The sequence below is a fragment of the Mirounga leonina genome, unplaced genomic scaffold, assembly GCF_011800145.1.
Source record: "Mirounga leonina isolate KUSES-001 unplaced genomic scaffold, KU_Mleo_1.0 Mir_418, whole genome shotgun sequence".
NCBI classification, from domain to species: Eukaryota; Metazoa; Chordata; class Mammalia; order Carnivora; family Phocidae; genus Mirounga; species Mirounga leonina.
The window spans coordinates 4,957,367-4,984,614 of NW_023270739.1; the positions used below are offsets into that span (position 1 = coordinate 4,957,367).

Genomic DNA, 27,248 nt, shown 5'->3' on the forward strand with positions numbered 1-27,248 from the left:
TTTGGCTTAGGTCATGATCTCAGGGTCCTGGGATCCAGCCGCACCGGGCTCCCTGCTCAGTGGGGAGCCTCCTTCTCCCTCTGTCCCTCCTCCTGCTTGTGCTTGCTCTCTTCCTGTCAAATAAATCAATAAATACCTTAAAAAAAAAAGAGATTACTTAAAAATAAAATTGAAAAAAAAGATAGCAAATAACTGTGATAGCTTGCCACAAACTCCCGTTCTCTTCAGAGGTGTTTTCTAGTGGTCTGTCTCCAAGTAGGAATCCTACATGCTTTCCCCACTGAAAGATATTACAGTTGATGATAGGCCTCCAAATGAAACACATACACATACGTATATAAACTTATTTTATCTATTAGTACATTGGTCATGTTTCTATAATTTAGATCTTTATTTAAACATTTGTTTAATGGAGAGAGTATGGACCATTGGAAGCCACTTAACATTGGGTGACGTGGTGCTACTGTCGACTTCTCTGGGCCTCTCTCCTCATCAACAAAATGGGGATATACTTACCTTGTAGGGATGTTATCAAGATCGAGTGAAATCATGTGAAGAAATCTTGTGGGTATTCTACAGATGTTGGTACTGGCTCTCACTTCTTCCATTCTGACGTTTAAATAACTGAATAAAATATCTTGGTGCGGGCACCTGGGTGGCTCAGTCGTTAAGCAGCTGCCTTCGGCTCAGGTCATGATCCCAGGGTCCTGGGATCGAGCCCCACATTGGGCTCCCTGCTTGGCGGGAAGCCTGCTTCTCCCTCTTCCTCTCCCCCTGCTTGTGTTCCCTCTCTCGCTGTGTCTCTCTCTGTCAAATAAATAAATAAAATCTTAAAAAAAAAAATCTTGGCGCATCACTCAGTTTGTTAGTGCTTTTATTAAGATTGTTAGTCACATGCCCCAGGAAATGACAATGGAATTTATTTTTCTTTCCTTATCAATTGCAAATGCTATTAGCAATGTATTCTTGTTCAGACTTTGGAATGAGAAAACTTTTTTTTTAAAGCAGAATTAAGTGGATTTGCTTCAGGTGGATTTCTAAGATCTAGCAAATTTGGATAGGAAAATTAGAATTGTTTTCATAGTGGAGTTCATCCTACCTGGAACATAGTTGGCAGTGAGAAGAAAGGTTGTGCAATTACATACATTCCTTATCAGATGTTTGGTAAAGCTTATTTTTGCCTGAAACACTGGAGGAAGTCCCTATTCCCTTTCAGTCAAGAAGCTGATTGTGGAATTGGAGATGAGTAAATGAAAATTAATCTGACTCTGGCAATTGGAGAATGAGAAGAATGCTAACCCCCAGGCATCTGGGCTTGTTTCTGTTTTCCAGAGATCTCAGAAGTCATGACCCATTAGTTGTAAGCATTAAAAAAAACCAAAACAAAACAAAAAAAACCCCAAACCTGTAGGTGAAGCTTGGACTGAATAGCAATCTAAAAGATTTTAGGTTGGTATTGGAATTGCAGAGATGATTTCCACTGGCCAAAATTTTGGTGTTTTGGTTTTACTCATCTACAGTTCTTGGTAAAAATTATTATTCTTTTTCAATCTCTTCTCCTCAAAGTGGCAGGAATGATCTTAAAAACATAAACTGAGGGCACCTGGGTGGCTCAGTTGGTTAAGCGGCTGCCTTTGGCTCGGGTCATGATCCAGGGGTCCTGGGATCGAATCCTTCGTTGGACTCCCTGCTCAGTGGGGAGTCTGCTTCTCTCTCTACCCCTCCCCCTTGCTCGTGATCTCTTTCTCTCACTCTCTCTCTCAGATCTTTTTTTTTTTTTTTAAGATTTTATTTATTTATTTGAGAGAGAATGAGATAGAGAGCATGAGAGGGGGGAGAGTCAGAGGGAGAAGCAGACTCCCTGCTGAGCAGGGAGCCCGATGCGGGACTCGATCCCAGGACCCTGGGATCATGACCTGAGCCGAAGGCAGTCGCTTAACCAACTGAGCCACCCAGGCGCCCTCTCTCTCAAATCTTTAAAGCAAAACAAAATAAAACAAAAACAAGCTGAATCACATCACTTCTCTGCCTAGAACCCTTCCCTCCATGGTTTCCTATTGCATTTAGAATGAAATCCAGATTTCTTCCCATGACCTACATTGTATGCCTGCTTTATCTATACTGCTCTCATCACTTTTTTGATATCCCTTTTCCCTTCAGTCAGTTCCATTATCATCAGCTGGTTTTACTTTAGTTCTTTCAACTTTCTTTACCACCGTATCTAAAAAATACTTTCTGCCCACAAAGCCCCTCCTTTGTTTCCTTTTTAACTTAGAGAAATTTATAATTACAGTTGACCCTTGAACAACCGGTGGCTTAGTGGCACTGAGTCCTGTGCAGTTGTAATCCGTATGTAAGTTTTAACTCTCCCCAAACTTAATAGCCTGTTGACCAGAAACCTTACTGATAGCATATAGCCTTACCAGTAACATATACTTTATGTGTGTTTTAACTGCTGTACTTATACAATAAAGTAAACTAGAGAGAAGAAAATGTTATTAAGAAAATCATAAGAGAAAATATGTTTACAGTACTGTATTTATTTAAAAAAGTCTGAACAAGGGACCTGTGCAGTTCAAACCCATATTGTTCAGGGTCCAACTGTAGTTTTCTGTTTGATGGCTTGTTTTTGTCTTCCTATGCTCCAAGATTATAAACCTTATGAGGTTAGAGACCATGTTTTATCCTTTTTATTTAGCACATGCTGACACATGCTGGGTATTTAATAAATATTTGTTGAGTGAATTACTTATTTGATAACTTCTGCTTTATAGAGAGATTCTTTAGTTCATAAAGGAACAGGCATTTACTTGTTGATCTGACAGTCTATAAAATGATAAAGGTCAACATGGGCAAAAAAAATGGGCAAAAAAAATGATTTGGTTGTGTGTGTGTGGTTCTTTTTTTTTTTTTAAGTAATGTCTACACCCAGCGCAGGGCTTGAACTCACAACACCAAGATCGTGCTCCACTGACTGAGCCAGCCAGGTGCCCCAAATAGTTTGTTTCTTCGGGTTGTATCTTTCAGAATTAACTTAGATGGTGCCTGGGAAGCTTTTCATGATTGGCTAGGGTTGGATTAGGTCTCCCTGTTGTTTGGTCTATGACACCATGTGCTTGCTTGCCTTTTATAACAGTAGACTCCCTACTAGATTCCCTGAGGGAGAGAGAATTTAGTTTATCATTGTATCCTCAGCCCTCAGATTGGTGTCTGGCACATAGTAGTAGTGCTCAGTAAATATTGGTTCAGTGAGAAATAAGTATTAAAATTGAAGTGTTTCTTGGGCGCCTGGGTGGCTCAGATGGTTAAGCGTCTGCCTTCGGCTCAGGTCATGATCCCAGGGTCCTGGGATCGAGTCCCACATCAGGCTCCCTGCTCCTTGGGAGCCTGCTTCTCCCTCTGCCTCTCTCTCTCTCTCTCTGTCTCTCATGAATAAATAAATAAATAAAATCTTAAAAAAAAATAAAATAAATAAAATTGAAGTGTTTCTTAAGAAAAGAACAGTTTTTACACTGGTACGTTATGGAGCTCATTGGTCCCAAGAATTACTTTGTTCTTTGTTTTTCAAGTTAAGTATCATGACATAAGTTTTTATTTTTATTTTATTTTTTAAAGATTTTATTTATTTGACAGAGAGAGACACAGCGAGAGAGGGAACACAAGCAGGGGGAGGGGAGAGGAAGAAACAGGCTTCCGGCAGAGCAGGGAGCCCGATGCGGGGCTCGATCCCAGGACCCTGGGATCATGACCCGAGCCAAAGGCAGACGCTTAACGACTGAGCCGCCCAGGCGCCCCGACATAAATTTTTAAAAGATCTTTATTTTGGAAAATTTCAAACACATATAAAGAGAATAATAAAATGAACCACCACCGTGTCCGTATCACCCAGCTCCAACAGTTATCAACATATGACCATTCTTGGGGCGCCTGGGCGGCTCAGTTGTTAAGCGTCTGCCTTCAGCTCAGGTCATGATCCCAGGGTCCTGGGATCAAGCAAAGCCCCACATCGGGCTCCCTGCTCAGCAAGAAGCCTGCTTTTCTCTCTCCCACTCCCCCTGCTTGTGTTCCCTCTCTTGCTGTGTCTCTGTCAAATAAATAAAATCTTAAAAAACAAAACAACACAGCATGTGACCATTCTTGTTTAACCTTGCTCCCCCTGCCTCCTCAATATTTTAAAACAAATCCCAGACATGATATCATTTCATCTGTAAATACTTCAGAAGGGTATAATCAATTTAAGAACTAGTTAACTCTTGGAAAAACCTGTTAAAAAAATTCCATTTGTCTCCTTGAATCTAATTGTAGATGCCAGCTGGTGAATTTCCATGTGTTAAACCACTCCCAAGGCTTGACTCACTATTGAAAGCATACACTCCATTGTAATTGCTGAGATAGCAGCAGTTTGTTAGAATATGTTATCATGGTTGTTTCTATTTGGGTAGAGAGAGGTTACCAATAAGTAAAGCTCCTATGTCAGAGATAATTTTGGAGATGTATAAAGACAGATGATACTTTCTGACATCGTGCATTACAGGCCTTTGAGATTTTGTCTGGAAAATGAAAATGAAATATGGTTTGTGGATTAATAGGATAAATTCCTGTAGTTCTTTGTGAGTGAATTCCTGAGAGTCACAATTAGCAGTAAAATGAAAAGTAAGAGTGTCAGAAGACTCAGAGCTAGAAAGACTCCTAAGCCTTGGAAGGTTGAGGGTTTAGAACTTGGGCCAGAGGAAAAGTTACATTAGAAGTGGTTATGGTTAGTTTTATTCTAGAAGTTAAAATTGTGGCCTAGACCTCTGTAAATAGCCTAGGTTAAAAGACATTTCCTTTGGGAAGGGAAGAGAGGCACTCTTTTCTTTTAGCAAATATTTTAAAGGATTAAATACTATCTTGTGAAATTTGAAGATTGGCACTGAGTGAATGGTTGGACTAGAACAGTGTTTTCTCATGATCCCAGTTTTTTGTGGATAAGAAATGAAGCAGGGATGGAAAAGATCATAAGCACCTTTAATATTTTCTTTAACCAGTCATGTAAGAGAACAAGACTGATTCTAAGAGGCTGCGAGTCCCAGCCCTGTTAGGGCTGCAGCCTTGCTTCCTCCTTAGCTTCAATCACCACGTGAGTCTTTCGGTAGGAGATGGTGGATTTGGTGATCATCCCAAGTTAATTCTTGGCAATTTATTTTGAAAATCCACTCTTTTACTCCTGCCTTTATACTCCCATAACCGTTAGTTAATTCCTTTATTAAAGTACTTAGTACACAGTGCCTCGAATAGGGATTTTGCCCTAATCATCTGTGTATCCTTAGCATCTAGCACATGGTCACTTGGAAAATATTTGTTGACACATCATGATCCCTTTCCATCCTTGAGTTGGAATGATTTTGTGATTTCTCCAATGGCCTGGACCAGAAGAATATGGGAATGGTGCTGTTCTGATGTAGGCTCCTCTCTGAATTGTTTTTCTTCCTAAATGGTGTTTGTTCTCAGACTCTTAACCATTTTCTTCTTTTGGGACCTTCCAGAGAACAGAGGGAGAGAAAAATTTGTGTTTAGAATAAGAGGACTATGTCATACTGTAGTTGATATGTTAGGATCACTGGAATCTTCCAATTGCAGTCAGGATGAAGAATTCAGTGTTGATAACAGATGCTAGGAGCTCATTCTCTTTTGTTATTCTTCCTCATTTACTGAGATTTGACCCCATATCTATGACTGTGAGGTGGAGTGGATTTCAGTCTTGATCTTCAAGCTTTAAAGGATGTGGTCAGTCATTGGGAATTAATCAGCACCATACTATTTCTTTTTTCATGTATGTGGTAACTGTTGAAATTAATTTGTTGTAAAACTGTAGAATCTACACTAAATTAAACCTGTGGTTTATTATCTAATACAGGATAGTAAAAGAGAAATGTTAAAAACCATTATTTCATCAACCTGACTATATTTATTTGTTAAAAAGTTGGAAGCTGTCTCAAACTCAACATATACAAAACATTTAAATTCATTTTCCTCCTCTAAGCTTTTTTCCCACCAGCAGCTTTCCCTGTCTTATTTTATGGCACCTCTACTCTTTTAGTTATTCTGGTCAAAACTTTGGACCTTATATTTCTCTTATACCCCATATGCAGTCTGCCAGGAAAACTTACAGGACCTGTGTTCAAAATGTATCCAAATCAATGACTTCTCACCGTCACTCTTGCTACCACTGTGGTCTAAGCCACTGTCCTCTCTTGCCCGGATTATTGTAGCATTTCCTAACTGATTTCCCATCTTCTACTCTTTCCTTTATTTTCAGCACAGCAGCCTGAATCATTCTCATTATACCTGCGTGAGATCATGTCACTCCTCTGTTCAGGGCGTCACTCCTCTGTTCAGAAGCCCTGCAGTGGCTCTCCATTCCACTCTTGAGGAATTAACCATAAGGCCTTATCTTATCTGGTCTTCTATTAACCTTTCTGACCTTACCTACCGAATCCCCCTTGTTCACTCTGCTGCAGCCACATTCTTGCTGTTCCTTGAACGGGACAGTCCTGCTTCTGCCTTAGGGCCTTTGTATTGGCTGTTCCGAGTGCTCTTCCTCTAGATATCTGAATGGCTAACTCTCATCACTGTCAAATCTTGCTTCGGTCACTTTCTCATGAGGCCTACCCTAATCATCTTACGTAAACATTTAACTCCTTTGCCTCAAACACTTCTGATTCCCTTTATTGTGATCTACCTTTTTTCACCTAAACGTTCATTATATTTTAAGATCTGTATGCTTCCTTTTTTATTCCTTGAGAGTGAGTTTAATGTATTCATTTTATTTATCTATAAGCTCTGCTTAAATGCAGGTAGACTTAGACAAAACTTTGGTTATCTATAGACCTGTCTGTCATTTTCAAGCATCCAAAAGAGTGCTGAACCCAAAACCAAGGAAAAGAAAAGCAAGTGCCTTAGATAGTCAAGAAAGAATTTTTGAGCATTGTTGACAATTCCTGAGAAGACTTGAAGTGCCAAAAGTGCTGGGAGTAGTTGATTCTTCCAGAAGTTGAAGGAGTGTGTTGATGAAACTGGCAGTGTCTGGTTATAAATAGATCAACATTTTTTGAGAAGCATAGGTGAAAGGATATGCAAGGAAAGCAGAGAAAGCAGAGTAGAGTATAGTGGTAGTCATAGTGGACAAGATTTGAAGTGACTAGTGCAGTGAATGAGTGGTAGGCTCTTGAGAACCATGATGGAGAGCCAGAAGATAAGACACATCTTTGGGGAGTGGAGATGGGCTAGTGCCATAGGAACACCTTCAGATAGAAAATGCTTTAAAGCCATAAGCAGAAGGACGCTTTCCTTTGGTACCACTTGACACTTGTTAGGATAGCTATTATCAAAAAAACTATGAGGAGAAACTGGAACTCTTGTGTATCACTGGTGAGATTATGCAATGGTACAGCCACTGTGGAAAGCAATTTTGTGGTTCCTCAAAAAGTTAAACATAAAATTGCCATAGGATCCAGCAATTCTACTCCTAAGTAATGCCCAAAATAATTGAAAGAGGGGACTTAAACAGGTCCTTGTACACTAGTGTTCACAGCAGCATTATTCACAATAGCCAAAAGGTGGAAACAACCTAAATGGCCCTCCACTGATGAATGGATAACGAAATGTGGTAATGTACATACAGTAGAATTTATTTAGCCTTAAAAAGGACATTCTTTTTTTTTTTTTTTAAAGATTTTATTTATTTATTTGTCAGAGAGTGAGAGAGAACGTGCACAAGCAGGAGGAGTGGCAGGCAGAGGAGAAGCAGGCTCCCCACTGAGCCTCTCTTGACTCTCTCCTAGGTCCACCCAGTACCAAGACTCTGAGGGGTTACATGGGCTGACCTTTCTGACTCCTCCACTTTCTCCAGGAGGCCTAGTACACTTACTGCTCTTTGGAAGTGGAAGAAAGAGTAAGTAGGGGGATCAGACAGAATGAGATTAAGGTTTTTCTCATAGGTGTTCAGTTCGAGGAGGTAGGAGGTATGTGACCACACCTTGTTAAGGCTGACTGCTTAAAAACTGCAGGTCATTCATTTAATTAGGAATTGTTTTTTCTCTTCCGGTTTTGATCTCAGAATCAAACCTTTGTATTGATTGTCTTTCCTCTTTCCTCCTTTTCCTTTTTTTCCCTTTCATACCATTTTTTAATTACTTTCCTTTTATTCTTTGCATCTTTTTCTCCCCAAATGAGACAGTAGCATTCTTTCAGATGAACTGCTTGTTTGAAAGAAGACCCTGAATTCTGTGCAATTGCTTATTTTTGTGTGTGTGAAGTTTATATTTTAGAAGATGAGGACAATGTCATCTTACTTAGATTGTAAAAATTATTCTCATTTCCTTTGGAATGTAAGGGAAACTTTTAAAAGCTGCGCTTCCAGTAGATTCTCTGTGAGCATGTTTTGAGTCATAAGCCTTGAAAATAACTGTTAGAATTTTTAAATGCCTACATTTTTAAGGAACAGCCTTCCCAAAACTTTAGGGCGCACACATCTAATTTTTAAATTCTTTTCCAAAGTTAGGGAAAGAGTGTAGGTATTTAAATTTTTCTTCTGTTGTTATTTCCAAAACATTTCTGTTTTAATAAAGCAGTATGTTCTGTAGTATGTAGTAGGATAAATACACTGCACTAGTAATCAGATTCTGGCCCAAGTGTTTCTGTTACCAAGTCACTGAACGTCTTCTACTCTGGTTTCTCAACTGAGAATGAAGGGATTGGATGTGTAAACTTCCAAGGTTTAGTTATAAAGTTTTAGTCATTCTAGGTTTTATTGGCATTTCTCTAAAGCCAGTAATATAAAAGATTAGAAGAACTTTGCTTACAATACTGTTCACATAAAAATATAACTCATTTCAATGTAACATAAGACTTGGATTCTAAAGGGGCTTGGTCAGTGGATGACTAAAACAACCTTTTTATAAGATGGTCTTGTGTAGAAATCAGTTTCAAAATACATTCTCTGACAACATTGAACTAAAAATCCTGGATCTCGGGCACCTGGGTGGCTCAGTTGGTTAAGCGACTGCCTTCAGCTCAGGTCATGATCCTGGAGTCCCAGGATCGAGTCCCGCATCGGGCTCCCTGCTCGGCAGGGAGTCTGCTTCTCCCTCTGGCCCTCTCTCATGCTCTCTGTCTCTCATTCTCTCTCTCTCAAAATATATAAAAAAAATCTTTAAAAAAAATAAAAAAATAAAAATAAAAAAATCTTGGATCTCATTTTGATATTAATAATTGTTAAGTAATTTGTCATTATCTTTTATCTTCTTTCTATTCATTTACTTTTAAAAGATAACTCATCACTCTGTAGGAGTTGGCTTTTTCTGGTATGGCTTCCCTTGAAATACTACTGCTTTAGTCTTTCTCCCCTAAGTGCCTTTTCCTGAGAATAAAGGATTGAGTTCATACCTTTGCATAATGATTTAGAGAGTATTTTAAGCTTGGCATGTTAAAACCTGGCTGACTCCATTAATATGTGGACAAACTAGCACATCAGAGCATTTTTAAAGTTCCAAGCCACAAGTTGTGCTTTAAATGAACATGGGCATGTATAAAATTAATATTTAAGCCTTAAATAGCACAGACATTCAAAATGCCCGTTGCCCTGGGTGACTGATTTTCAGTAAGGCTCTTGCTTGCCCTGCACATTTCTTCCTTTGCTTTAAACAGTGCCAAGAGCAGAGTCAGGAGAGGGTTTATTCCTTTGGCGCTCTGCTACCCTCTGCTTTCAGCAGGCAAAAACGCTGCTGTTTTACTTCTTAAACTCCTACCATATGGAAAGTTTCTATAAATAAATCTTGGATTTATGATTGGACTTCTAAATTTGTAACCTCTACGATCCATGACTAAAGCCAGTATAAATACCTATTTAAACATACAGACAGCATACGAAGCTGTGGCACTATTTCAGTGAGTATGGTCTCCAGCCACAATATCTAAATTATCAATTCAGTTAATTTCTTCTGTCTCATTTGGCATGAATGAGGACTTCATTTTGTTGTCAAGCAAAAACTAGTGAGCTTGGTAGTTTTTAGTGAATCCGCTTTGACTTTTTGTACCTGAATTGTTGGCATAATTATGTGGCAGATGTATTCATGAAAATGTAAAAGTGCATTAGATTTTGACAAACTAAATCACTTAAATGTACTAAAGGAACTGACTTTTAGAGGAATCCTTTTATAATTTATTTTGTAAATTTGAGTCAATTGGTATTTCAGTCAACAAGAATATAATGGGCACCTGTTATGTGCCAGACACGGTGTTAGGTCTTGGGGCACATTGAGTTGTATGAAAGATGGTTTCTGTTCAGAAAAGTAAGAGAAAAAGAAAAAGTGAAACCTGGGGACAATAAAATGTTTTATCGCTCTAATGGAAAAATGGACAAATGCCATGTGAGTGTGGTGGGGAGGCAAGTAGATTAACTCTGGGGAATTGGAAGGCTTTAGAAAAATATTTCAATTAGATCTTTAATAATAAAAATTATTTCTAACTGGCTATATTGTACTGAGTGCCTACTGTATACTAAAATTAGTTCATGTTACCTACCCGGAAAAAAGGAAGAGCATTTTATGCAGTAGGAAAACAGTGGAACTATCAAAGACTGTGTATCCCAGAAGTAAGAAGTATGGTACAGCTAATGGGGAAGGGAAGGGAGATCAGTGGCTGGGTGGGATCAGATTATGAAGGACCTCACATACATAGTGCCTGTACCTGCCACCATGTTTTTGTTCTCATTTCCTTGCCTGAAAAGCCTTTCTCCTCTCTTTGCTGATGTACCTATTTTTAAAGGTCCAGCTTTTATGTGAAGCTTTCATCCCCTTTTCTCAAAGTTTATTATTTTTACTGAATGATTGTGCAAAAGAGTGTACCTCGTAAAAGGGCACACCATTTCTTGTAGTCTAGCCTGATCTCCCCAGCTAGTTTATTCTGAAGGACAGAGGATGAATCCTCTTTAGCACCTGGTATAGTGCTCAGCACATTGTGGGAACTCAAGAGACACATAATGAATGGATGAATATGGAACATTTGTAGATATATCAACCATCGAAACAGCCCAGCTACAGTGGTTGAGATCACCTACATTTATTTAAAAGCCATTTCTTAACACCAGTAAGAGCAATTTTCAGAGCTACAGGTCAGTTGTGATTTAGACTTAAAATGACTTAATAAGAATAATTATCTCAGGGTTGTTGAGGATTAAATTAGTACATTTTAAGCACTAAGAACAGTGCCTGGCATATATAATAAGTGCTCAGTGAAGTGTTAGCTATTATTTAACTCTATTTGGGTCTTTTTGCCAGGGACAGAGCTCACCCCCTGTTGTAGGCATGAAGAAGATAGAAAGGAGATAAACAGCTTCATGCCTTTGAAACCAAATGCCCTTTAGGAACTGGAAGCACTGCTTATATTGCATGAACTTTTATTTTTCTGTTTGTGTTTTAGTGATCGAGGGGTATGATTGGCATGGAATTGAATTTCATCTGTCTGTGGGAGTTGTAAACAAGGTAGGTCCCAGGTTTATTTACTTTTTCCTGCTCCTTTCCTAAGCTGTTTTGTTAGTATTTTAAGTTCTGAACTAGAATAGATCAGATTGGATTATTGTTTAGGGAAGCACTCTCATAGCCCCATGATGGTTTGTCATCATTGATTATCTAATGTTGTGGACTATGTCTAGTATCTTGTTAGAATTTATTGAATGCCAAGAAACAGCACAAGCAGTTAAAAATTTTGGTGGTTATAGAACAGAACCATGAATTCACACACATGCTTATACAAACCATGATCCAGTCTTTGGAGGGCAGAAGTTCTTGTATTAGAGCCATTATGTAAACCAACTTGGGGTAATGGCTGACAGGCTAACTAATTCTTCTGGTCACTCTGACACTCAGTAGCTTATGTGAATGGTAGACTAAACCAACAAGGGGCCTGTTTTGACAGTAGCCAGGCCATCATGGCAATTATAAAATTTTGTTACTGATGACAGAATCTGTCTATCTGCAACCACTAGTTTGATTTGACACAGCATGCTTGTGTTCCTGTCTTAAGCTCTGGGCTAAACACAAATATACCAGATACGGCTTGGGTTCCTGTATCTGTCTTGTGTCAGATGCCCACAAAAAGCTATAGATGGCAGCTTCACACAGCTTTGCAAACCTATTTCTGTCAGAACATTTCCTGTCAAAGTAAGGTAGTGCTAGTTCACGTGTAGTTATAGTTTTCTGTGGTCTTAGGTTTGTGGAGATCCCATTGCTCATTGGTGCAGGAAACTTGGATCACTCAGAGAGTGAACTTGATAGCCAAAAAAAAAATAATGACACTACTCCCTACAATCCCCCTAACCAGGAATCTTATAAACTTGTGTATAGGGTTCTGTGGGTTGATGACAGCCTTGGACTCTTGTTGCACCTGCACATAGAACAGCAAAAGTTTTTGAGACAGCTTGTCTCTCAGTCAGAAAGAACAGTAATCATAAATACATTGCTACAAGGAAAAACAGTTGAGTTACCTTTTTTTTTTAAATAAGCTTTATGTCCAATGTCAGGCTTGAACTCGCGACCCTGAGATCAAGAGTTGCATGCTCTACCAACTAAGCCAGCCAGGTCCCCCTTGAGCTACTTTCTGTAGCAAAGGGAACCATGGTCCTTGGAATTGACACTACTGCCTAGGAAGTGAGGTAGGGAGGGTTGATGAAAATTTAACTTCTGCTTGGGGTGCCTGGGTGGCTCAGATGGTTAAGCGTCTGCCTTCGACTCAGGTCATGATCCCAGGATCCTGGGATCGAGCCCTGCCTCTGGCTCCTGGCTTGGCTGGGAGCCTGCTTCTCCCTCTCCTTTGCCTCTCCCCCTGCTCATGCTCTCTCTCTCTCTCTCTGTCTCAAATGAATAAAATCTTGAAAAGAAAAAAAAAAAGTTTAACTTCTGCAGATGAATCCCCTTCATTATTATTATTATTTTTTTTTTTTAAAGATTTTATTTATTTATTTGACAGAGAGAGACACAGCGAGAGAGGGAACACAAGCAGGGGGAGTGGGAGAGGGAGAAGCAGGCTCCCCGCTGAGCCGGGAGCCCGATGCGGGGCTCGATCCCAGGACCCTGGGATCGTGACCTGAGCCGAAGGCAGACGCTCAACGACTGAGCCACCCAGGCGCCCCGAATCCCCTTCATTATTATCTAGAGGCCTGAATGTTGGGGTCTGGTCTGGGTGGTCAGTCAGAAAATTCCCTTCTTTCTGTTTTCCTGCTTTTTATTGGGGTAGTAATAAACAGGAACTATTTCATGGAAATACTATAAGAATTAATGGAAAGGAAAGCAACTAAAATTTACTGAACGCTACTAAGGATTAGGCATGCTACTGTAAATGCTATTAGGCATGCTGTTTTCACACTGTGTTCTTTTATTGAAATATATAAAGTTCATCGATATACTTTTTCAAGTCTGAGTGTATAACATCATGGATATTACTGCTTTGAGCTCTTTTGACCTTTATTGTAGCCATTTAGAGGAAGGAGAATTAGATACTGATACATGTTACTCCATTTATGTCTGCTGGAACCTTCTTTTATGAAGAAAAAAAGAAAATACCTACATGAGTTAGTGGAATTTTTTGTTCTTGTTTTTATCTAGAAAATAAAAACAGACTTGGCTACTAATTTAGCCAAAGGCAGAAAGGAGACTAGCAGGTCTGAAATTAGAGACACCTGCGCTGTTTTGGGAAGTTGAGACTCTTGACCCAGGCTTTGCTGAAGTTGATGCAGGGGAGGTCAGAGTAGGTTAATATTTTCATAGCTCAAAGCAGATGTGAATTGTGGTTGTTTATAGGTGCAGTTTCGCTTGATCTCTGTAGTTGCACACGGGTAAGTAAAATGCAGTGCTGCTGTCTCGGACAGCTTCTGCAAAAGGCCCTCAACCAGTGCAAATTAATCTTCTCCAAAAATAACAAAAAACCCCCTATTTGGATGTTTGCTGGCTGAGGGAATTGACTGTTGTCATCTTGCTGGTAAGAAATTGTCATACATTCTTTTAAGATGATTCTGGATTTGATTTTCTGCTTTTAAATTTCCTCTTGAAATTCTTCTCTGATAGGAGGTACCATCTCTACATCTCAGGCATATGCAATAATGTGGGATCAGAATAAATTGTTATTTCTCTCCTAGGTGATAGGAAATTAAGTTGGAGTATTCCTTCCCCTGATTCCACATTCTCTAAATCTGTTGTCTTTTTACTCTTAAGATGGTAAGCTTTTGTGGTCTAAGCAAGGTTTATAGAGAGTAACCCAGTGACATTTTTATTTTCCTGTCTGTAGAATGAATTATTGTACTTTTTCTCTTTGCTGCTTCCTTTCTTCAGTCAGAGAAATTCTAATAATGAAATTCTCCCTTCTTGCTTCAGCAAACAAATACCACTTTTTAAGAAACAGCTTTATTGGTGTGTAATTTATATACTGCTAAATTTGCCTATTTGAAGTGTATAAGTCAGTGATTTTTAGTAAACTTGTAGAGTTGTGCAACCGTTACTACACTCCAGTGTTACAGTCCCAGCTCCCCCAAAAGATCCCTTGTAAGACTCTTAATCGTAGGAGGGGCGCCTGGGTGGCTCAGTCGTTAAGCGTCTGCCTTCAGCTCAGGTCATGATCCCAGGGTCCTGGGATCGAGCCCGTGTCGGGCTCCCTGCTCAGCGGGGAGCCTGCTTCTCCCTCTCCCACTCCCCCTGCTTGTGTTCCCTCTCTCGCTGTGTCTCTCTCTGTCAAATAAATAAAATCTTAATAAAAATAAAATAAAATTAAATTAAAAAAAAGACTCTTAATCGTAGGAAACAAATTGAGGGTTGCTGGAGGGAAAGGGGATGAGAGGATGGAGTAACTGGGTGATGGACATTAAGGAGGGCACAGGATGTAATGGGTACTGGGTATTATATAAGACTGAGGAATTACTGACCTCTAGCTCTGAAACTAATAATACACTGTGTGTTAATTAATTAGATTAAAAAAAGAGATCCCTTGAAACACTACTTTCTAGCTTTATGTCCTCTACAAATTTTGCTAAGTTCTGCATCAGGTTTAATCTTCTTCCTACAAAGCTTTCCCATTGCTTATTCCTCCCCCCCCTTATTTTTATATTAGTTGCTTATTGCAGGTCAAACATTTACCCTTTTGTCACTTTTTTTCCATTTTCTTACCACTTTTTAGAAGTGTAACCTTGAAGAGTGCCTTTAGCTTTTATTTGAAGTGTTCTTTTTTTTCCTTGAAAGACTTTATAATGGTTCAGGTCTTTTTTTTTTTTTAAAGATTATTTGACAGAGAGAGACACAGTGAGAGAGGGAACACAAGCAGGGGGAGTGGGAGAAGGAGAAGCAGGCTTCCCGCGGAGCAGGGAGCCCGATGTGGGGCTCGATCCCAGGACGCTGGGATCATGACCTGAGCCGAAGGCAGATGCTTAACAACTGAGCCACCCAGGCGCCCCGGTTCAGGTCTTTCAATAAAAAGTCTTGTATTGGGGCGCCTTGGTGGTTCATTCAGTTAAGTGTCTGCTTTCGGCTCAGGTTGTGATCTCAGGATCCTGGGATTGAACCCCACATCGGGCTCCTTGCTCAGCGGGGAGTTTGCTTCTCCCTCTCCACCGCTTGTGCTCTCTCTTGCATGTGCTCTCTCTCTCAATCTTTCAAATAAATCTTAAAAAAAATGTAAAATGCTAGAATATTGCCTGGCATTTATGTATTAAACAACCCAATAGACACTAGCTACTTTTTTGTGTTACTCTTAGGCCTAGAGAGATTAAGTCTAATAGATATGGTTCCTTCTCTCAGGGTTCTGCAGTCTACCTGAAGAAACAAACAAGAATCAATGTCCAGAGAACAGCATGAGAAGTATTATGGTATTATAAGAGCACAGAGAAGGAGTATTTAAATTAAATAAAGGGGGGCACCTGGGTGGCTCAGTTGGTTAAGTGTCTGCCTTCGGCTCAGGTCAAGATCCCAGGGTCCTCGGATCTAGCTCCTAGCCCTGCATTGGGCTCCCTGCGGGGAGTCTGCTTCTGCTTCTCCGTCTCCCTCTGCCCCTCTCCCCTGCTTGTGTACTCTCTCTCTCTGTTTCAAATAAATAAATAAAATCTTAAAATTAATCAATTAAAGGTAATAAAGTTTATCATAAATGGGACCAGAGCTGATTTCTAAAGAATAAGTAGTTATTTCCCATTCAAAGTGATAAACCATTGAGACAATGGTAGAAGCATGAAAACCTTAATGGGCGAAAGCATGACATCAGTTGAGGTTAAGGGAATAAGAATGAAAAGTGTGGCAGGAAAAACTTAAAGGAAAGTGGGAGCCAGATCATAAATGGCCTGTGTGATAAGCTGAGTTTGGACTTTTCCTGAAAGCTACAAGGAGCCACTGAAAACACAGAAACAGAGATAAGATGTGATGAAATATCAAAAAAAAAAAAAGATGTGATTAAATCTCCATGTTTGAAAGATCACTTGGATAGCAAAGTGAAAGGCAAATTAAAGAGGTGACAAGTCCAGTTAGAATTCTACTGAAGTCATACAGAGGGATAAAACTATACAGACTTCAACCCGTAGGTGTATACCTAAGAAATACGAAAACATGCATCCACACAAAAACTTGTACACAAATGGTCATAGCAGCATTATTCAGAAGAGCCAAAGAGTAGAAACAACTCAGATGTCCATTAACTGACTACATGGATTTTTAAAATGTGGTATATCCATACAGTGAAATATTATTCATCCTTAAGAAGGAATGAAGTTCTGACACCTGCTACAACATAGATGAGCTTTGAAAACATGATGCTGAATGAAAGAAGCCACTCACAAAAGGGCACATCTTGTATGATTCCATTTATATGAAAAGTCTAGAACAGGCAAATTCATAGACAGAAAGCTCTAGAGAGAAGCCAGCTGCTATGTCATGACAACACTCAAGCAATACTATGTAGAAGTACATCTGGTAATGAACTGAGGCCTCCAGCAATAGCCAGTGAGAAATCGTGACCTGCTGCCAACAACCATGTGAGTAAGCTTAGAAATGGATTCTCCAGCCCCAGTCAAGCCTTCAGATAATGAGAGCCCCAGCAAACATGAGTGCAGCCTCATAGCCAGAATCACTGTTAAGCTGCTCCCATATTCCTGAGCCACAGAAACTATAGGAGATAATGTTTATTACTGTTTTAAGCTGCTGAGTTTTAGAATAGTTTACTATGCTGAAATAGAGAACTAATCCTCCAACAAAACTTTTAAAAGTTCGGGGCGGCTGGCTGACTCAATCAGTAGAGCATTCCACTCTTGATCTCAGGGTTATAAGTTCAAGCCCCACACTGGTTGTAGAGATTACTTAAAATCTTTAAAAAAAAAACTTTTAAAAGTTCAGGTGTACTAGAATATTCATTTACCTTACTTACCAAGCATCTGAACATTCATGTACAGAGCAGAATTCTCCAATTAACAAATACCTATATATACAAAGAAATAACCAGGTAAATGATTCCCTTTAAAAACAAGTAACAAATAAACAGGAAACCAAAAATAATATAAGAGCTTTTTTTTTAATTTTTATTTTTTTAAGATTTTATTAGAGAGCACAAGCTCGGGAGAGAGACCGAAGGAGAGGGAGAAGCAGACTCCCCACTGAGCCAGCTGAGCCACCCAGATGCCTGGCATTTTTACATTTGTTATGTCATCTAATCTTCATAAAAACCCTTTAAATTAGGTACTGTTATTATCTTCCCTTTAAAAATGAAGATATCAAAGCACAGAGAGATTGAGTAGTTTGCTGAAAGGTACACAAATAGCAAATGGTAGAGCTCGGATTTGGTAATGCTCGGATTTGAACTTACACACTCTGAGTCCAGAGTCTGTGTTCTTACTTGTACTGCTATGCTGCTGCCATGGAGTCTGACACATAGATATTTAATAAATATTGATGGGTGAGTGAATACTCACTGTTTCTGCACACAGAACGTTGCTTACTTGGTTCTTGCCAATAGGATGTTTGTCCTTGGGGTTATAAGGACAGGAAGATAGAGGTTTGAGTCACAGTGGTCTGAATCCCTATTCTGCTCCATGACTTCTGCTTCTTGACTCCTTTCTTTTCTTTTCTTTCTTTTACCAAAGAGAATGATTCTTTTTTTTTTTTAGGATTTATTTATTTATTTTAGAGAGAGGAGAGGGAGAGCACGAGTGCAGGGCAGAGGGGCAGAGGGAGAGGAAGAGAGAGAGAATCTGAAGCCGACTCCCTGCTGAGCACGGAGCCCAACGCACCATCACTTGAACCTAAAGACTTGGTGAATTGGTAGAGACAGTTTTATTTTATCTCAGTTATTAAAAAAAGATTATTGCTTAAGACAGGAAGTTTTCTGAAGAAATATTTCAGAGCTGTAGTATATACTATGTATTCTTCAAGGAGAATTAGGCCATATTTTCTCATTTGGGAGAGTAAGGTATTTTCCTGAAAATTCAGAAAGTAAGTATACATTGATGGTGCTTAACCCCTAAAATTAGGAGTAGTTGAATCGTTAAAATTGTGTGGTGGTTAAAGAAAATTGGTGTTGTATTTCTTTAGTAATCTGTGTATCTCCATGATTGGTAGAAATAACATAATTTATGCCCGGCATTCCAGTGATACTTGAATATTGCTTGTACTGCTCTTTTTTTTTTCCTCCAAAGACCAAGTAATGTATTTTTTTGGCAGATCAATAAGATTATATTAGGAATGTAATTAAACTTGTTGTAGCTTGTTTCACTTGAGCCTAATGAAGGACTTTGACAAAGATTTTAGGGAAGATAAGTATCCACAGCTTCTAGGCATGGTTTTTCAAGCGTTTTTGGCTATGACTCATAATTAGAGACGTATTTTATATTGGCACCCAATTGTATGCATAAGTATATAGATACCTGAGACAAAAGTTTTATGAAATAATACCCTTACTACATGTGGTACAATCTGATAGTTTTTATTTTATTTAATTGCAAAATGTTGATCTTGGTCTATTAAATTGATTATGTGACCAGTGTATTACAAATTGCAATTTGAAAAATACTGCCTTAGGATATATGTTCTTGAGATTCTAACCCAAGCTTTAAAATATATCCCAATTGTGACTTTTTGTTTTCTTTTTTAAAATTTATTTTATTATAAGAACACTTAAGATGAGATCTGCCCTCTTAATAGATTTTTAAGTGTACAACACAGTAATGTTATCTATATGTACAATGTTATACAGCACATCTCTAGAACTTATTTATCTTGCTTAACTGAAATTTTATACACATTGATTAGCAGCTTCCTCTTTAATCTTCTCCCTAGCCCCTGGCAACCACTATTTTACTCTTTTCTTCTATGAATTTGACAGTTTTTTTTTTAAAAAGTTTATTTATGGGGTGCCTGGGTGGCTCAGTCAGTTAAGCGTCTGCCTTTTGCTCAGGTCATGATCCCAGAGTCCTGGGGATCGAGTCCCGCGTCAGGCTGTCTGCTCTGCAGAGTCTGCTTCTCCGTCTCCCTCTAACCCTACCCCCTCTTGTGCTCTCTCTTTCTTTCACTCTCTTTCTCCAAAAAAAAAAAAACTTAAAAAAAGCTATTTTTTTTAGTAACCTCTACACCCAGTGTGGGGCTTGAATTTATGACCCCCAGATCAAGAGGCACATGCTCTTCCAGCTGAGCCAGTCAGGAACCCAAGTTTGACAATTTTAGGTATCTCGTATAAGTGAAACCATGGTATTTGTGGTGGTATTTGTCCTTCTGTGACTGACTGGCTTATTTTCCTTAGCATAAAGTCTTCAAGGTTCATCTGTGTTATTGCATATTACAGGATTTCCTTCTTTTTTAAGGCTGAATAATATTCCATTGTATGTCTATACTTCATTTTTTTGAATCCATTAATCTATTAGGTTGTTTCTACATCTTGCCTATTGTGAAGAGTGCTGCACTGACATAATAGTTCTACTACCTCTTCAAAATCCTGACTTCAGTTATTTTGGAAAAATACCCAGAAGTGGGATTGCTGGATCATATAGAAGTTTTATTTTTTATTTTTTTTGAATAAATTCCATGCTGTTATCATGATGGCTACCATTTTGCATCCCACAGCAGTGTACAAGTGTTCCAGTTTCTCTACATCCTTGTCAACATTTGTTGTTTTTTGTTTTCTTGATAATAGACATCCTTACAGGCATGAGGTGATAACTCATTGTGGTTTTGTGCTATTCTTTGGAGAACTATCTATTCAAGTCCTTTGCCTATTTTTAAATTGAGTTATTAGTTTTTTTGCTATTGAGTTGTAGGAGTTCCTAATATATTTTGGAGACTAACCCCTTATCAGATATGTGGTTTACAGATACTTTATTCTCATTCTGTAGCTTGCCTTTTTCCTCTGCTAATTGTTTCCTTTGCTGTGTAGAAGCTTTTTAGTTTGGTATAGTCCCATTGGTCTGTTTTTGCTTTTGTTACCTGTGCTTTGGTATCCTATCTGTGAAGTCATTGCCATGACAAATGTCATGAAGCTTTCCCCCTATGTTTTCTTCTAGGAGTTTCACAGTTTCAGGTCTTACATTTAAGTCTTTAATCCATTTTGATTTGATTTGATGTATGGTGTAAGATGAGGGTCCAAATTCTTTTTTTTTTTTTTAAAGGTGATCTTGTTTTGTTTTAAGATTTTATTTATTTATTTGAGAGAGAGAAAGCATGCCAGTGGGGAGTCCAATGCAGGGCTCTATCCCAGGACCCTGGGATCGCGACCTGAGCGCAAGGTAGACACTTAACCAACTGAGATACCCAGACGTCCCCAGATTCATTCTTTTGCATGTTGATACCTAGTTTTCTTGAAATCAGGAAATGTAATGCCTCCAGCTTTGTTCTTTTTCAAGATTGTTTTGGCTATATGGAGTTTTTTGTTGTTTTATATGGATTTTAGACTTTTTTTTTCTGTTTTTGTGAGAAATACTATTGGGATTTTGATAGGAATTTCGTCGACTCTGTTAATCGCTTTGGGTAGTATGGACATTTTATTTTATTTTATTTTATTTTTTAAAAAGATTTTATTTATTTATTTGACAGAGAGACATAGCGAGAGAGGGAACACAAGCAGGGGGAGTGGGAGAGGAAGAAGCAGGCTTCCTGGCTGAGCAGGGAGCCTGATGTGGGGCTCGATCCCAGGACCCTGGGATCATGACCTGAGCCAAAGGCAGATGCTTAACGACTGAGCCATCCAGGCGCCCCTGGACATTTTAATAATAATAATTCTTCCAGTCCACAAACATGGGATGACTTTCCATTCATTTGTGTCTTTAATTTCTTTCATCAAGGTTTTATAGTTTTCAGCAAATAAGTCTTTTACTTCCTTAAATTTATTCCTTAGTATTTTATTCTTTCTGATGCTGTTGTAAATGGAATTCTTAATAATTTCCTTTTTAGGTAGTTCATTTATTAGTATATGCTGATTTTGTATCCTGCAACTTTACTGAATTCGCTTACTGGTTCTAACAGTATTTTTTGTAGAGTCTTTGGGATTTTCTGTGTATAAGATCATGTTGTGTCTGCAAACAGGGATGATTTTGCTTCTTCCGTTGTGATTTGGATGCCATCCATCTATCTATCTATCTATCTATCTATCTATCTATCTATCTATCTATCTATTTATTATTTTCCTTTGCTGAATTGCTCTGGTTAGGACTTCCAGTATGTTAAGTAGAAGTGGTGAAAGTAGGCATCATTAACTTGTTCTTGATCTTAGTAGAAGAACTTCAGTATTTTACCACAGAGTATGATGGGCTTTTTGTGATGGCATTTATTATGTTGAGGTCATTTCCTTTTATTCTTAGTTTGTTGAGAATTTTTATCATGAAAGAGTGTTGGATTTCATCAGATGCGTTTTCTGCATCTATTGCGGTGATCATGTGTTGTTTTTTTTTTTAAAGATTTATTTATTTATTTTTAGAGAAAGAGCCTTTATGTGAACAGGGGGAGGGGCAGAGGGAAAGGGAAAAAGCAGGTTCCCTGCTGACTGGGGAGCCTGACATGGGACTGGATCCCAGGACCCTGGGATTATGACTTGAGCCAAAATCAAGAGTCGGATGCTTTAACTGACTGAGCCACCCAGGCATCCTGAGATGATCATGTGGTTTTTACCCTTCGTTCTGTTAATGTAGTCCATCATATTAAATAGTTTGCATATGTTGAACCATCTTTGCAAAGCAGGGATAACCAAATCTATTTCTGACTGTCTGCTCCACTATTGCCCTTGGCTAAGCCACCCTCACCTCTCTCTTGGACTTCTTCAATAGCATCCTAATTGTACTCCTGATTTCTTCTCATGCTTTGTTCCCATCCAGCTCTGTCCTCCTTTCTGCTGTCTAAATGATGGTTTAGGGGCACCTGGGTGGCTCATTTGTTAAACATCTGCCTTCGGCTCAGGTCATGGTCCCGGGGTCCTGGGATCGAGCCCCGCATCGGGCTCCCTGCTCGGCTGGAAGCCTGCTTCTCCCTCTCCCACTCCTCCTGCTTGTGTTCCTTCCCTTGCTTTGTATCTCTTTGTCAAATAAATAAATAAAATCTTTAAAAAACAATAATAAAAAAAAAATGATGGTTTAAAAGGCTCTTGTTTTTTGTTACAAATTTAGCCTATGTGATTAAAAAATTTATAGTTTAATAAAAATTTAAAAATCAAAAGTTAAAGTAGTAATCATTGACTTCAGCTATCTAGAACAAGTTATACCATGGAACTCTCTTGCTCAGTAGTATTGAGGCCTAAACAGAATCTCTCCTCTCTGTTTCATTTGCTATTTGTATAATCCCTCTATATTCGTTCATTGTAATTCCAGTGCATTGCCTGGCCTGTTTTATTGAACTGCTCTTCCTTCCAGATTGGCAAAAATGATAACAGGTCTGGATTTTGTTGTAATTTTTTTTTTTTTTTTTTGGTAAGCCAATATGATGAAAGATTTGGCATTTTAAAAGACTGGGGCTCCTGGCTGGCTCAGTTGGAAGAACATGCAACTCTTGATCTTGGGGTCATGAGTTCCAGCCCCATGTGGGTGTAGAGATTCTTAAATAAATAAAACTTAAGGGAAAAAAAAAACAAACCAAAAGACAAGATAGTGTGCTGAACCAAACAGCCCAGAATCTTCCTCACCTATTTTATTATTTATTTACAGAAAAGAATATGCTAGTGTGGAAATACTGAATTGGAAATCAGGAGGCCAGGGTTCTCCTCTTGCCTTTGCCACTAATTTGCTGACATTGAGGAAATTGCTTATAACTCTTCTGAACTTTTACTTTCTTCATCATCTGAAATCATTGGATACTCTAGGTTTCCTCAAACCCTAAAATTCAGCAATTCTGCCATCTTTTTGACAGGGTTTTGAGACAAAGGAAGTCTTCTTTTTTTGCCATGCTGATTTTCTCCCATCTGTTGTAATATGAATACCTAGAAAAAGGAAAATAAATTTGAATCTGTCATACTCCGTTATTGTGATAAGTAATTCCACAATTGTGATTATAAGAATAGTCTGGGCATATAATAAAGTACTATGCAGATGACAAGTGATTATGTACCACCACGGGGGTGAAAAATGTAGATAAGCAGTCCCTTCCTGTGTACTGCTCTGTGAACTGCTCTGTGGTCACGATTGTATGATCCGCTTTAGAGAGCTTTTGGGGCTGTGCTTTACTATGCTTTCCTTGAGTTGCAAGACTAGTTTCTTGCAGTATTCTCTTTGTATTATGTTTTGTGCCTTGAGTGTGTGTAATTCTACCAGAGGTAGTAAAGCTGAGGAATTCATTGCTTTGAGGGTTGGAAACTTTCCTCTTTCATCCCAAGGCAGTTTTGCAGGAAAATTAAGCACCAGAAAAGATACGGTTACCAACCTTATGGCTGCCTTGTTCCTGAGCCGGGCCCCCTGGTGTCATGGAGGGAGCTGTTGTTTCCTTATTACACATTTTGTTCTTCCCTAGACATTGTAGCTCTTTTTCTGAGATCTGGTGAGCTTTCTTGTGACTATATTTCCTTTCAGGTTATTGGGACCTCTGGTAGACATCTGTTAAAGTCCTGTGAAAATAGGGAAAACAAGGCTCTGCTGTTTTAATCAGGTAGAGTTGTTCAGTGGCCCTTAGACTCCTCAGGCTCTTTTGCAGCACTATTTGTTAAAGGCATTTTTAAAAACTCATTTGGTGGGCGCCTGGGTGGCTCAGTCGTTAACCGTCTGCCTTCGGCTCAGGTCATGATCCCAGGGTCCTGGGATCGAGTCCCACATCGGGCTCTCTGCTCTACGGGAAGCCTGCTTCTCCCTCTCCCACTCCCCCTGCTTGTGTTCCTGCTCTCGCTATGTCTCTCTCTGTCAAATAAATAAACAAAATCTTTAAAATAAAATAAAATAAAACTCATTTGGTAAGAGAGGTAGAACATGTGCCCTAAACTGTGATCTGCTTCAGTCCAGTGAGGCACTTGGCATTGCAGTGCATTGTGTTCTAGGGCATTGTTCAGCTCATGCCTTTGTACTCATGGCCCGATTACCATCAGCCCTTTTCAAAAGAAAGAATAGTGATGTGCATACTGTGTGGCTATATAACTAATGAACTGAGTTTTGGGCAAGTATAATTGTAACATCAAAGGAGCTAATGGTATTCATATGTTGTTAGGTAGGTTTTACCCCTGATTTGTGAACAAATTGTGCCTTTTCCTAAGGGAGCCTGAGTTATTGGACTGCCTTCCATAGTAAAGACAGGTGTGCGTGAGTGTGTGTGTGTGTGTGTAACAGTGAAAAGTTTTATTCAGTGGCTAATTGAAGGAAATGACCCAAAGAAGTTTTTTAGACTATGAATGAGAATATATTGATGAATTTCTCTACAGAAAGTAGATGAGTGGTTGCTGGGGCAGGAAGGGGGATAATGGAGAGTGACTACTAACAGATGGAGTTTCTTTTTAGGGTGATGAAAATGTTCTGGAATTAGATAGTGTAGAACTTTGTGAATATACCAAAACCCACTGAATTGTACACTTTAAAAGGTTGAATTAATGGTATGTGATTTATATTTCCCCAAAACTGTTATTTAAAAAAGAAAGGACCAGATTATTTGTCTGGGTAAGATACTTACTTCCTTTGTTGAGTAGAACAATATGAAATTTTTTTTAAAAAGATTCTAATTTTTAAGTAATCTCTACACCTAACATGGGGCTTGAACTTAAAACCCCGAGATCAAGAATTGCATGCTCTACCAACTAAACAAGCCAGGGGCCCCAGAACAGTATGAAAATCTGAAATGTGGGATGTCTTTTTTATTTTTATTTTTTAAAGATTATTTATTTATTTGAGAGATAGGGAGCAGGCAAGTGAGAGAGAGCGAGCACAGGCAGGGGGAGGGGCAGAGGGGAAGGGTTAAGCAGACTCTCCACTGACCAGGTTGCTACACTCAAAAGGAGGCTTGATCCATGACCTGAGCTGAAGGCAGATGCTTAACTGACTGAGCCACCCAGGCGTCCCCAGGATGCCTTTATTAAAGATACTCTATATAATTTTCCTAAAGGCTTATGGCAACTTGAAAATCACAATTAAAGAAAAATTTTTGTTTTGTTGAAAGATTGAATGTGAAGTTTAAAATTCTGTAGTATATGACTTTATGGGTGAACACAAGAAAGGTATAAGTTGTATATTGCATATCTAATAATTTAGAAATAGAAATATTACAAAGAGAAAGCCCATTTATCTAATAAAACTACAAAAATTGGGTCATTCCTAAATAACAAGATACTATTTCAGGGCGCCTGGGTGGCTCAGTTGGTTAAGCGACTGCCTTCGGCTCAGGTCATGATCCTGGAGACCCGGGATCGAGTCCCGCATCGGGCTCCCTGCTCGGCAGGGAGTCTGCTTCTCCCTCTGACCCTCCTCCCTCTCATGCTCTCTGTATCTCATTCTCTCTGTCTCAAATAAATAGATAAAATCTTTAAAAAAAAAAAAAAAAGATACTATTTCAAACACTTCAATTTGTGCAAATTTCATAAAGTCTAATGGTACCAGTTAAGACAGTGGGGAAGGATGTGTAATTTTTGGCAAGATTTTGTGCGGTATATATACCCTACAGAGGAGCCTTGGATTTTTTTTTAAAGATTTTATTTATTTATTTGAGAGAGAGAGGCAGAGATACCGAGAGAGAGCACAAGTGAGGAGGAGAGGGAGAAGCAGGCTCCCCCCTGAGCAGGGAGCCCGATGTGGGACTCGATCCCAGGACACTGGGATCATGACCTGAGCCAAAGGCAGACATTTAACCAACTGAGCCACCCAGGTTCCCCGTGCCTTGGATTTATACAACAGGAAACATGTACTAGCATTTTTATTTCAGTTATATTTGTAATAGGAAAAATTTGGAAACTATCCAACTGTAGAGGACTGGATAAGCAAGCAGTAGTATTTTAATGCAATTTATTACTATAACACAGAATGGACAAACCAGGTTTGTGTGTGTCTACACAGATAAATCCTGGAACATTACGTTGAAAAAAAAAGCAAGTTAAAAAATTTGAATGTGATACCACTTATGAATGTTAAAAACAAAACAGTGCAGTGTTGTCTATGGATCCATATATGTATGCTGCAAAATAATTATTTTTAAAGATATATTTATTTATTTGAGTGAGTGGAAGGGGCTTGAGGGAGAGGGAGAGAGAATTCCAAGTAGACCCAGTGCTGAGCACAGAGCCTGACGTGGGGGCCTGATCACAGGACCCTGAGATTGCGATCTGAGCCGAAACCTGGAGTTGGATGCTCACTGTGCCACCTAGGCGCCCCTGCAAAATTATTTTTAAAAACCCATGGATTAGAAAAAGACACATTAATTTCAGTAGGATTTTTACTTCTGAAAGGGGAGAGAGGACAGTGGAATGAGCAGGGAAAACAACTAACTTGCAATTTTCTGTTTCATAAAAAAAAAAAACTGAAGCAAAAATGGCAGTGTGTTATGATTGTTATATTTGGGTTATCATTTCACTTTTCTGAATTTTAAATTCTTCCATAACTAAAAATGAAAAAAAAAGTGAAAACATCATATGGCATTGGTTTTTATTTATTTATTTATTTTTCAAGATTTTTATTTATTTATTTGAGACAGAGAGAATGAGAGACAGAGAGCATGAGAGGGAGGAGGGTCAGAGGGAGAAGCAGACTCCCTGCCGAGCAGGGAGCCCAATGCGGGACTCGATCCTGGGACTCCAGGATCATGACCTGAGCCGAAGGCAGT

General features: G+C 39.0%; 1 protein-coding gene across 3 annotated transcripts in view; it reads left to right on the plus strand.

The window, feature by feature from the left end:
* MRTFA (myocardin related transcription factor A) overlaps nucleotides 1–27,248 on the plus strand; it is a 195,351-nt gene that overhangs the window by 21,897 nt on the left and 146,206 nt on the right. For 2 of the 3 annotated variants that reach the window (XM_034987449.1, XM_034987450.1), the window contains exon 1: nucleotides 11,301–11,522. In XM_034987449.1, coding sequence (XP_034843340.1) covers nucleotides 11,394–11,522 — 129 coding nt within the window. In that variant the 5' untranslated portion in view covers nucleotides 11,301–11,393. Of the gene's footprint in view, nucleotides 1–11,300; nucleotides 11,523–27,248 lie in introns of those variants that run through there. The other variant, XM_034987452.1, reaches the window with a different exon arrangement.